The sequence below is a fragment of the Styela clava genome, chromosome 2, assembly GCF_964204865.1.
Source record: "Styela clava chromosome 2, kaStyClav1.hap1.2, whole genome shotgun sequence".
Taxonomy (NCBI): domain Eukaryota; kingdom Metazoa; phylum Chordata; class Ascidiacea; order Stolidobranchia; family Styelidae; genus Styela; species Styela clava.
The window spans coordinates 24,686,097-24,699,585 of NC_135251.1; the positions used below are offsets into that span (position 1 = coordinate 24,686,097).

General features: G+C 32.1%; 1 protein-coding gene across 1 annotated transcript in view; it reads left to right on the forward strand.

Moving 5' to 3' along the window:
* Window positions 1-13,489, forward strand: part of LOC120336763 (E3 ubiquitin-protein ligase RNF123-like) — a 57,945-nt gene continuing 44,456 nt past the window's right edge. Inside the window, exons 1-11 of the mRNA XM_039404520.2 lie at window positions 1-169; window positions 634-712; window positions 1,779-1,873; window positions 3,072-3,197; window positions 7,208-7,348; window positions 7,717-7,892; window positions 8,412-8,479; window positions 10,724-10,880; window positions 12,239-12,319; window positions 13,131-13,208; window positions 13,310-13,417. Coding sequence (XP_039260454.2) covers window positions 109-169; window positions 634-712; window positions 1,779-1,873; window positions 3,072-3,197; window positions 7,208-7,348; window positions 7,717-7,892; window positions 8,412-8,479; window positions 10,724-10,880; window positions 12,239-12,319; window positions 13,131-13,208; window positions 13,310-13,417 — 1,170 coding nt within the window. The 5' untranslated portion in view covers window positions 1-108. The remainder of the gene's footprint in view (window positions 170-633; window positions 713-1,778; window positions 1,874-3,071; window positions 3,198-7,207; window positions 7,349-7,716; window positions 7,893-8,411; window positions 8,480-10,723; window positions 10,881-12,238; window positions 12,320-13,130; window positions 13,209-13,309; window positions 13,418-13,489) is intronic.

Below are 13,489 nucleotides of genomic sequence, written 5' to 3' on the forward strand. Positions count from 1 at the left end.
ATTTACATGTGAACAGATGGGTTAATATATTATTCAGCCTGCTTTTCATTTTGGTTTATAACCACAATCTTTATTCCATCTGAGTCTTGACTGCTGAAGGGTAGAATAATGGCGACTTGCAGTTCTTTTTCTGGGACATCATTTGGGAAGCTCAGGGAAGCAAAAATGTGTAAGTATTTTTTGTGATCGATAACTGTACATATATGTGTATATCGGATTATCTGAAACTGGGCCCTCAACCCTTCTATGGGGCCACAGAGCGGTTGTCTGGGGGCCATGAGCGAATGCTTCCACTAGATATCATTTGGGATGGCTAGTAAGTAAATTGATTGTGATTTGTTTCATTATTTGACTGTAAAGTATTTATTCTTTTTCTTTCCTTCGTTGACTTTTTTATCATTGGATATAGGATATATAGGATTTATATATTCATCTGGGGAAGAGTGAAGCCGATTAGATGAATAAATCATATGCCGAACCAAGGTCACTCGTCCGGTTACCAGTCCATGTCGGTTATGGGATTAGTTATTTTACATGCTGTGACTCATAATCCACTTTAGTCTAGGAATAATGTTCCTAATATTAATCATATGGTCTATAATATATTTTTTGTGTCCTTCACTGTTATGACAGGTCCACCCGACAAGTTAAATGCTATTCTAACCAAAGTTTTTCCGAAGAAGTTCACCACCAAGCCATCTGGATTAAAAAGGTAATTAATTGCCATATATTATTATTTCATTGTTTCTTTCTTGTTCATTGGTATTGGCGGTAGTAACATCCATTTACTTTATGAAACAATCCTTCATAGACGGAGAAGATTCACGTTTGAGTTGTGAGTAAATCACAATCGTAACCTCGAAACAGCGAAAGTCGCGACCCGTAACCCTGTATACTAATATATACCATGTGGTGCTCGCTGTCTACCAGATATGGTGTATTTTCTTTATATGACGAATTTACGCATTATTTGACAATATACCACGGGTTGCTCGCTGTCTACCAGATATGGTGTATTTTCTTTATATGACAAATTTACGCATTATTTGACAATATACCACGTGTTGCTCGCTGTCTACCAGATATGGTGTATTTTCTTTATATGACAAATTTACGCATTATTTGACAATATACCACGTGTTGCTCGCTGTCTACCAGATATGGTGTATTTTCTTTATATGACAAATTTACGCATTATTTGCCCTGTACAAGTCTCTGCGCAAGCAGCTACTGCTTGATAAGTGGCTACTTTAATACCTACCCCATTTATTTCACCCTGGGTGTGGTGGTGGGCACAGGATTTGATCCAGAGATATACTTGGTACCATCATAGAAAAATATTAACGCTTTAATTTAACCACTTGGTCACTGCACCCGCAAACTCCCGTATATCAAAATTAAACTTTGAATCTGCAATATTTGGAAAATGACTGCGTTATAGTCACATTTACAATTTTTGTTCTCATGTCAAGAATCAGTGACTGGAACAAATATTGTTAATTGCAATTATACTGTTTCTTCTGAAGAAGTCATTCTATTCATATTCAGTTCAGCGGTTTAGTTGTGTACAACAGTGAAAACACTTTTTGTATAAATAATACAGAATTGAGTTGATATACAAATAAAATCATAAAAATATTCAACTATGTTTTACTTTTTTAATCTACAAGAATTGAGCATTATTGGAATTCGGATAGCTGATTAATATTACCCAAAAATATATATGATAATTGTGTTATGACAATTTCAACATATAAATTTCTTTTCACTTATTATAGTAATGATATGTTGGGATTTCACAACCTGGAAAAGCACATCACAAGTACCTTGCTAAACGCAGAGGAAGCTAAACCAGAGATGATATCTTCTTCAGGTAAGGGAACTTTCCAAACAGAGTATTTTCCAAATAGCGCAATATAAATCTCATCTTAAAAAGTACGCTATATGTATTATGTTATGTATACTATATGACAATATGCAAATTGCAGCAAAATCATGGTTTGCAATGTATCTTATGTAATATGATTAAATTATTTGTGGATTGTATTCAAATATTCAAACAACTGCCATGTTCGATCGAAGATTATTCAAAGTGTTATCATATATTCAAAATTCTTTTCATGCTAATGATAACCTATGCACAAGAATTGAATTGTTCTCTTATAAAATAAGCGTATTCTTAGGCAGACTTGAATTTCATTTGACGGATTTTTTCTTCCATAATCTCCAGGGAATTTTAATATTTTAGTGTTGAAGAATATGACATTCACAACTTGACATAAACATGACCATATATGATCCTATCTTAGCAAGATTTTTGTTATATGTTCTTTCCCTTTGTTTCCTTCCAATTTTGCATAATTCAAATTTGCACCAGTAGTTAGTTAGAGCCAGAGATCTCATTTACCGAATAATTGACTATTTCTTACTCTTCGTTGTTATTCATCAATTCCCTAAAAATCTATCAAAAATAAAAAAAAATTTAAATTTCGACTCGAGTCACAATTTCTTTACAACACTGGTTCACTTCACCCAGAGTTCTGCGAGCTCAGTCCGCGAGGGTGTAGGTGTATATTCAAATTCGAAAGTTTATATTATTATGTGCATATTGTTATTGTATTGAATACAGAGGTATAATATAAACATATAATAAATGATTTTAATGAGAGTTTCGTTAAAGACCTTCAGGGGTTCTGCTCCAATTTGTTTGTTCACATTTTTTTGGATTGGCGATTTTTATTATAATAAATAGAGCCCCGGTATGTTTCTTTGGCGTTCCGCTACACCAGAATCCTTGAAAAGCACTATTCTACAACAATGGTTAATTTTGCTAATAAATACTAATTTCATTATACTACACTACAAATATTACTTTTTTACCAGTAAATATCCGTCTTGACTATTTTTTTAAACTTGAGTTCTATTTTTAAAGCTCTTAAGTGTTCAATCAAATATTCGATCAAATGAAGCAAGTCTTGTTACTTAAACTTCATCAATTCACAAATAGGAAATACCCTGGGCATTTTCATCTACTATGCATCGATTCAAGCAATTGTAAATATTTTATTTAGAAAGTAAAGCTGGATCGAGTTCTGGTAGCGCTGGTACGAAGACTAGGAGTTATTTGAAAGGTATTTTTGGTGAAAAGAAAGTGGATCCAAAAGATTCTGAAAAAGATAAAGGACCTGACTTTGAAAGTTAGTGCTTCCCTATTTGTGTATTATCTATTTCGATTTCAAGTATCTTACGGGAATATTTTTTTTGATACTCTCGAAGGATGTGAACCAAGAAGGCGGATACTCGGACGTAGTATGTGTACCAGTACCAGGTATAATTTCAGGTACAAATACTACGGGAGTCACTTGGCTAGTCTTCGAACTCGTAATATCTATTCGTAACTCGTAAATAAGGAAAATTTAAATATAATTATGATCCAGCCTAACCTGGTACACATACTACGCTCCGGTATCCGCCATAGTGGTTCACATACTTCGCAAGTACCTTTTTTTTGTTTTGGTAAAATCATGTAAATCTTAAATTTTTTGAAACAATGAAAAGATAACAATTTATTATTAAATTGACCTTTTTCAAAAAGCAATAATTCAAATAGCCTATTATTAAAACTTAATTCTGGGAACAATCCCAGAATTATTATTTATTTATGTGTAAGACTAAATCATTGATGATTGTCAATAGACTTATTATATCATTCAATTATCACCTCAAACCAGCTAGCTGCATTTATTAACTTGTAGGCTTAGCTAATATCTGTAATTGAAAAATACTCGACTGGTGCTTGAATGTTGAATTGGATATTTCAGCTTTCATACGAGTGAAATTTGTGGGTTACATTATTTGTGTGGGAGATCGTATATTGCTGTCATTTTCATTAGCTATACAGGATCTTCGATGGCATAGTTTGTACATTTTTTAAAGAATAAATAATTTATAATGTGGTAGAGTTTGTTTCAAATAAAATTGTGACCTGTATTGTCGTCTTCCACGCTAGCTTATTTTAGATCTTCAAAATTCGTAATTTTGACTAACTTTTTCAAGTTATTTTTTTATTACATTTTACGGATTTAGAACTTTTTTATTTGATATATAACAAGAGTTTCAAGACCAAAAGGGTGAATGTTGGAATGTTGAAAAAGTTTTATTCAAAAATGTCGTAAAGGAATTGCTGCCTCTTATTTAAAGCTGTTTTTAATAATAGTTTGAAGGATTATTAACTTTAATATTTCAGTAAAAATTTACAAAAGTCTGAAAAAAAAAATAGTTTTTCCTATTTTTGAAACGGCCAATAGCTTTTCTTATTTTTAAAACAGCTTTCGCCGTTTTGGGTTACCATAATCAAGTTTTTTTCCCCCATCATTCGATTAAATACTTTTCTTGAAGACTTACTTTAGCTTTAAAAGTTGCATTTAACAGACTAATTGAAACATATGTAAATGGATTATACGATTGATTAGAGTCGCTTGTTCCTAGTAACTGCTCCTTTGTCTCTGTCTTGGTCAATGTGGAATCATATGCACTCCACTGACCGTAAGAATACTGTAGCAAGAATTAAAACAGCTAAATTGAATGATTGTTTGTATAATCCCTAAACCGTTCCAACAATTTATTTTGTCAAATTTCCTCAAAAAGTTGTTGTGACTCTTTGTTATTGACTCTTACAAAGTTCTTATATTAACTGTTGTCACTTATACTTTAAATTCCTTGGTTATCATTATTATAGATTTTTTGTTCTTTACATGAATGTAATGGAGTATTTTGTTGTTTATATATCCAGATATATGATTTATTTTGATTACACCAAGTTAAATCGATTATACACCATGTTTCAATAGAATTAACAATTTCTGAATTACTAAAACGTGTTTCTACTTCAAATTCTGTTAATGCTAAATTACCTAAAATTTCGTTTATTTGTGTGCTGATAGTTCACCATTGTCTGGTTTTTACTTGTTCCTGTGCATGATGCTACATGTTATTGATTTTTCCCAAAATTCCCTTTTTCATTCTCACTGCTAATTGGATTAAAATAGTCTAGTCTTGTTATTACGTTTTGTTTTCAATTCTTAGTCTACATATAGGTGTAATATACATTTAAATTATTTAGAAATATTGATTTTGCAAATTACAAAACAAAGATATGTTTTTCTGTTATTTGTTTTTTTATTTATAATTAAATGAAAGATATCCTCTTCAATTGTTTTTTAATTTTATTGAATTGTTTTATTCAAAAAACATGCGGAAGGGACATAAATAATGAAATAAATGAAAAATTTTAAAATGTAAATCATAAGGCGAGCAAGATTGAATCTAACACATATTTTTATTGTTAATTAGCTTCACACCCCCTCAAAAAATTGTCTACACCCCCCACACGCCCCCTTGTTTGAGAACCACTGGTTTAGCATATTTCATTATGAAATATCAATCTGAGAAATAAATACGAATTTGTATTGGGAATTTAGGTTTCAACATAAATTATTATTATAGTGGCCTCAGTGACTTATTGAAATCTTACTAACTTAAGTAGCTCAAAGTCCTTGTTTTCTATAAATTTTTGTCATGCTCGTTTTCTATAAATTCAAATTTTTATTTTGTTCCACATGCCTTGGGGTGTCCTAAATCCAATTATACACTTTGACATGATATTTCTTGTAACAAACAAAAAAATCTTTCGAAGGTTAAATGAGTTTTATTCATGTCAAAACAATTTGGAACAAAACTCAAAATAATAATATTTGCAAAAAATGTTTTACGATTCAATCGTTTTTTTATATCTTCAAAATTGAAATTATTGACAAAGAAACATTGTAGAAGATCGAATTAATATAATTCAAATGTGGAAATCTGTATTGTTCACTATTTAACTTCACTTTCCAACTTCGAAAAAATTTGAAAAGTTCATTGAAATTTTCATTATATCTATATCACAGGCTCAATAATATGAACAATACACATTTTTGTTTGAATTTTCAATTTTCCTGGTTTCCATTAATAAATAGCAAAGACAGTGTGCCCTATTGTTATTTATTTATGATAATATTCTAAAACTCCTAGGGGCATATATTTTGTAGGATTGTAGGATTTTGTTTTCAATAATGACTGGACAATTTGTATAACAAAATTATGATGTATTCAAACTAGACCTTAATTAAAATTATATATTATGCTATACCAGTATATGAATAACACTTCTATGAATTTTGATTCTCTGAATCTCTGTCACTTGGTTAAATTAACTTTTGGGTGGGAGATTATACCTGTATATCCCTGCATATCCTTTGGCGTGGAGGTGTGGCTCATTGTGCTAAGCGTTAGGAATACGCTAGCCACCGCACCTCTGATTACTCTGCGTCGGTTCACAGTTTCGAATCCCACCAGAGGAATGGTTATGTGCGAGAGGATTGCTGAACTCCTCGTCGCCGTAGGGTGGTTCACGTAACCGCTGGTCGGTTACGACTTCCTCCATCGTCAAGTTTATCCGAAAACAAGAAACTAACTAATCCCATACCCAACATGGAGTGGTAACCGGACGAGAGGCCGTGGTTCGCCATATGGTTAAGTCGTCTTAACAGCTTTCCTCTCCTCCGGGATAAATATGTAAATCCTATCCTATATTAGCTAAGTTTGAAACTCAAACAAAAGTTGCCAAACTAAGGAGTTGACTCACTATGTGCCTAACTCTGATCGCACTCAAACAAAATGGCATTATGCTTACGTAATTCTAACAGCTACAACTCGAAAGATGCTAAGTTCTCATGATAGGAGCGTAACAGCGTAAATTCAAGAGTTCTAAGAGAGAGTCAGAATTTCAGACTTAATTGATTAACGGTGCCAATCGAATAATCAAAGTGAGATTGCATGCGCCGAAGCTTTCGTTGCCAAAATTTTTCTTTTTCAGAATTGGTTTAGAGCTAGAGTCGGACTGAAAATTAACTGCAAGCGAGTCTGAGCTAGTGTCGTTTTTTGCAAGGGTCGTGCTTTGGAGCCAGACTCGGTTGGTTAATCTCCCCTTACCCCATTGGCTTGCTTTTAATACTTCGCATATTAAAAATATAGCAGTTGCAGAATTTTGTCTTGTGCTTTACCACCGTTGAGAGTTGGAATAGTATGGGATTCAACAATTTATATCATGGATCATACATTTTTCTATTAACGTTTCTGAAATTCCATATGATAATTTTCTGTTTAGTTGAACACAGAGATGGGAGATTAGGACCTCGTCACGTTACTTTTCAAAATCATCCCCTGGAAACTGCACCTGGAGATTCATTCAGCGTCATTGGAAATATGAATTTTCAATCTGTCAAGGCAACTTGCTGTGTATTCAAAGGTATAATATGAAGTTCATAATTAATTTATTCCTTATTATTAAGCGCTTATTCACATGATGCCCCCCCCCCCTCAAAAAAAAAAAAGAAAAAAGAAAAACCGAATTCATAAATTCATTAATAACTACTATGAAAATGAAGAAAATTTATTAACACCTGTACTTTGAGAGTAATCTAGGACAACTTTCAACATTATTTTCTCACTCTACAAAGTTTGTGTTGCTATTGACATTTTATTGATCTTATGTAACTTTGCTCACAAATTTGTTTTCTTTACTTTTAAAGCAAGTGGGGTTGACTTTGCTTTGAGAGAATTCCCCAAAAAATTGTTCATCAGTTATCATCAGAATTTAATTTATTATTTCTATAGGCAAATGGATGTATGAAGCAGTCCTGGGTACATCAGGTTTAATGCAGATAGGTTGGTGTACAGCTACATGTAAATTTACTCGTGAGGAAGGTGTGGGCGACACAATTGATTCATATGCATTTGATGGATACAGAGAAACCAAGTGGAATAGTCGTGACAGTGCAAAATATGGGGAAGTGAGTGAATATTTTCTTACCATACCTTATGATATAAATTGTGCCTTTTCTGGAAAACATAAATTTCGAAAAGCCAGGTAATATAGGAAAAGTATGGGGAATTTAAAAATATTTTTTATTGTTGTGAAATTTTTTATAACGTTCAAGTGGTAGCTGTAACTAAGTCGCCATTATTTACAATATGGTTAAGTGAGTTTTGAGTCTAACAAGTATTTTTAGGGTTTTGTAAATCCTGGATTTGGAATGGTAGCTTATCCAGTAAGACTTTGTGTACAATGCTCAATCTATATTTTTAAAAGGGCTTTTCTTAACAATTTGTTCTTTCAAATTTTTCGTATATTTTACCTTTTTTAAATTGGTTAATGGTTATTGCATTATGTGTACTAATTTCAATTTCTTTTGTAAATTAAAGTTTTGTGCATAAATTGGATTTGCCGTAGTTTATATTTGAAGTTTTTCAGTGAAGTATATTTGTGTACTGAGCCATTGCTACAGCTTAACCTTTGAATATTATTTCAGACATGGTCTGCTAACGATGTTGTGACATGCTTGTTAGATTTGGACAATAGAACCGCTTCATTTTGTTTGTAAGTATATTGATTATGGACAAAATTTTTATGTATTTTTTTAATCATAGTTCACAAGTCAGTAATGATGTAAAACTATCAAACCTTAATAGAAATATATAGACTTAGATTTATAAATTTCTTGTTTCTTTCAGTTATTAGGATATATAGCCTATTTGATGAAGTCTTCTCAAAGTACTGCAGCTTATATTTTTACATTGTTATATATTTATTGCCAAATTATTTAGGTAAGCCAGATTATGACTCCTACTATAAATCCTATCTCCACTGATGAAAAACATGTCAAAAAAAACATGTTGGAAAAATGTGGATGGAACGTAAATATCCAAAATAAAGAAATGTATATGGGCTATTCCAAGTGACACTACAGGACAATTCCAGAAATTTTGCATGTTGTTAAATTCAATATATTTTCACATTTTCAGCTACATGTTTTGTTTCATTGTCCAATCAGTTGCTTTATTGAATATGTAAAAAATTGCACAAAAGTTACACCCAACCTTACTTAGTAGATAAAAAAAATATAGAAAAATATAGCGTGACACTACAGGACGGCAAATCCACCATGCACTAACAGTACGTTGTGTTGTGCTGTAAATTTTTGCGATGGTACAGTAGGAGACCATAATATTTTCTGGTGCAGTAGCTGAACTACCCCTCTATGTGTTGCTCAAGTTACTTAATGTAACACTGTAAATCCATGCCAATAATGTGCATATTGTATGTGACACTACAGGACATTTTTCCACTTCGGAATAGCGGCCTCTATCATCTCCTAAAATTCTGGTAATAAACCGTTAAATGGGTGAAAAAATGTCCTACAGCACTGCAAACATTTAAACTTTATTAATTTAAATCCAGTGCGTCAATTCCATATGAAATAACTGTACCACACAAGACACAATCAAACACTTTGTGTCAGGAATCATCACAGAATATGTCAATTATACCAAAATTTCGACATTCCAGGCCATTTTTTATAAACCATCAAAAACCTGGGTGAAATTTTAAATTTTTCGATGAAATGAATGCAGTCCAATAAAATTCCAATGTCTTTTGATATCAAAAATAAAAAAAAATTACTTTCACTACACTTTTTAAAAAATTGATGGAATTCAACTTTTGCTTGGAATGGCCCATATATCCTAAATCTGGCGAGCAAGATCAAATTTGATGAATATTTTAATATTTAATAACTTCATGCCCTCAAAAAAATGTTTACATCCCCCTTGTGAGGTCCCCCACCTTTGAGAACCACTGGTTTAATTGTTCCTTATTAAATCTCAATATCACTCTGATTCAAGTTTAATAAAAAGAATAAAAATCATTTTGCAAAACCCTAGGGACATTCCTTTGCGAAGTCTTGTCGTCATCCAGTTTGATATATTTGAATACTAACTTCTAAGCATAGGTTAGAACGAACAGATGGGTGATATGATTACAATAGTGCTCATCAGTTATAAATAGACACCCTTATACTTTTGACTTTTGTATTTTATAACAAGGTAATAGATTGTATTTATGTGAATAAAGTACACGTAACATTTAGCGTAGTTAATTAAATTACAAATTATATTCTAAACTTGGTTCAATACAAAATCAGAATTCTATAATAACTATTTGGAGTTGGGCATCATCTAAATTATCTAGCTAATCATAAACTGAATAATACTTGTATAAAAATGTTCTTTCAACTATCCCATATTATCGAGATGTAGATATCAGAGTACTAAATCTCTATTAGTTTGTAGGTGTTAATTTGTATACCAATATAAAATCAGGGATGATGAAAAAACTAAATAATTTACCATTGAGAATACATTATTAACAAAATATACTCTATCAATTTGTATTTATGTAGACAAATTTATTCTTTAATAAAGAAGAATTATAATGAAATATAACTATTTTCAAATGGTTCTAACTAGGGCATTTAATAGATTGCACTTCTGATTTTCATACATAGGCCTATAATAGACTTTTCCTAATTTTAACAGAAAATGAGTGAAAATTATGTTCATCTCAACTATTTTGCATTACCAAATTTCATTTATATCAATTTACAATGATTTGTGCTAATTTATTTATTGAACGTGACTCAATTTTGAATATGTTCGAAAATCTATATTCGGAAATACTATTTTGGAATGTATTTAGGCTCGAGAAATCATATTTACAAGTGAAACAGGTTTACAACTACCAAACTATTGTACTTAACTTACATATAACAATCAATTATTTCAGAAACGGAAAAAATTTAGGTGTGGCTTTCAGAGACATACCCATCGGACCTGGGATTGCGTATTTTCCTGCATTCAGTGTCGCATACAAAGAAGTTCTTCAAATTAATTTTGGGGCTCATGTTATGAAACATCACACACCCGGATATCTTCCTATCCAAGTAATAAAATATTTATTAAATATTACTACTAATAATAATAATGCCAAGCTGTTAAATTTATGCTAGACGGTGTGGTAATCGTGCTAAGCGTTAGGGATACTCTCGCTACTGCACCTCTGATTACCGTGCGTGGGTTCACAGGTTCGAATCCTGCGGGGGATAATTATGTGCGAGGGGATTGCTGGACTCCTCGTCATTGAAGGGTGGTTCTCGCAACAGCTGGGGGTTTACGGTTTCACAAATTGTGGGTTGAACTTACAAATCCCCTACCCGTCATGGACTCGTAACCCAACTAGAGGCTGTGGTTTGCCATGTAATTAAGCTGTCTTATCGACTTTCCTTTTCCCCAAAATAAATATATGTGAATGCGTAAAATTTTATTCCTAATCTGAAATGGTTGCATGTTTGATTATTTACTACAACTTTCTTTATTCTTACCGTAACAACAAGCATTAAATATATGTGGATATATATATTTATATATCGATTTTGTTTGGCAGTTTGACAGTTTGAATCCCATTGGGATGATCTCTTGTCAATTAAGCATTTTTGTATCAGTTTTGAGCATTTGTGTAACAGAGAATGAATAAGGTTTCTTTTCTTATTTATTCTTATATTAAATTATCCGAGGTTCATGTCTGTTCAGATATCTTTTCTCAGAATTTCACCATGAATGCTGCCAGAACCTCTTAGTATTTTTTTACATGAGTCCGAATTTGTCACTTCTTTTCTATATTTCCACTGGACAAAGCTCCACACATTTATCTGCTCAATTGTACTGATGTTCTACCAACTATGGAAAATCAGGATCCTTTCAGTTTATCATTATTTTCTAACTATTTATACAGTAGTCCACTATTTGAATTTAGTACTCAAGTCCACGAATCTGAAAACAAGTAACTGGCAAACTAATTCCATACCCGACATGGACTGGTAACCGGACGACAGGCTGTGGTACGTCATATGATTAAGCCGTCTTAGCGGCTGTCCTTACCCCCTGGATAAATATGTAAATCCTACTCCAATCCTGCTGTGCCATCTCTCAGTCACTGTTAATAAACTTTCCAATATTACTTACCGGTATTACAACCAAATATTATACAATCAGAAAAGATATATTTGCACATCAACCATTCTGCAATCACCAGAAGCAAGAGCAAGCAGATACAAAATCAGTGGAGCGTGAAATAATAAATTGAAGTGAACAGGCAGGCAGTTGCCAGAAATGAACAAAACGAAATAATGCAATATCAACAATCACCACCATGCATTTTATAGACTATAAAAGGCTCTACATGAAAAGCCACTAGATATCAGTTTTTATTATCATTATTTATTAGCAAAAAATATATTTTCAGAGTCCACCAGATTCTCTTGGGAATGCGTCTACTCTTGTTAGAAGCTTATCGACATTAATTAATGTAAAGACTGAAAAAAGCGTAAGTTTTATTTTTTATATTCAAATCAGAATTTCATATTCAGAGTTTCAAGAGGGTGTTTGTTATACATGGATTTGATAAATATTCTCTTTTTTACAGTGTAGGTCAGTGAGTCCCAGACTCACTTTATTATCAGTGAAAAAACTCACGGCGCACTTACACAAAAAAAATTGATGTTTTTAAATAAAAACTCAATTTTGTGATTGTTAATGTTTACTTTATGCTTTTTAAAGTTTGTAAACGCTTTTTAAAGTTTTGTAAACATGTAGGCCCAAAAATAAAGGCAATGTCAACTCTTCTTCCTCATCTCTGCCTGAGTTTTCCTCGAAATACTAAAAAAATCATTCATGTTCAATAAACTCTGTTCATCAGATAAATAAACTGCAGCTCACGAAATTGTAGCAAATAGTGTCTATCTCTGTTGTTACGTAACAGTTATGTAACAATAGAAGCAGAAACTCTGTAACAGAAATCAAGCGACGTAGAAAGGTAGAATAAATTGATCCATTCACATACACAGCCTTTAAAATAAGAAACAAAACATCTATAATAAATACAATATTCTAAATATTCAATCATATATTAGTTTTGTTTAACATAATTCTGGTAATTTTCGGGGCTCACTTAGCAAATCGCATTTACCGGCCCTCCTTCGGAAACCGAGGGTGTTGGTAGTAATAAAATAGTTGTAAATACAAGAGGATAAGTTTCAATGTTTTAAAAATTCTTGTTCAGTTTGAGGGATGTAAATGTACAAATTGGCAGATTGTCAATCATTTATTAATTCCATAAGACTTCCAATGTATTTCAGGTTCTATCAAGTGCCCTGGATCCAGTCACAGAATGTATAATAGGAGCTCATATCTTCAAAAGACTTTCTCCTATATTGGTATGACGGAATATTTTAAATTTTTATCTCATTGATATCTCTTTATTGATTGTATTTTTTTATTATCGCTATGTTTATTTTGTTTTTCTTCAATTTTACAGCAAGAAAGCTATAATGTTGAAATGTCAATGATTCCGTTTTTGTATGAACTGTCGAGCAGTCCTGGCCTATTAACACAAATTTTAGATTGGATTTGGAACTTCATGGAGGTATTTTGCATATTTACCTGTTTTTCTCTCCTAATTTTCTTTAAATTTCTTTTTCATCTCATAAAACATAAA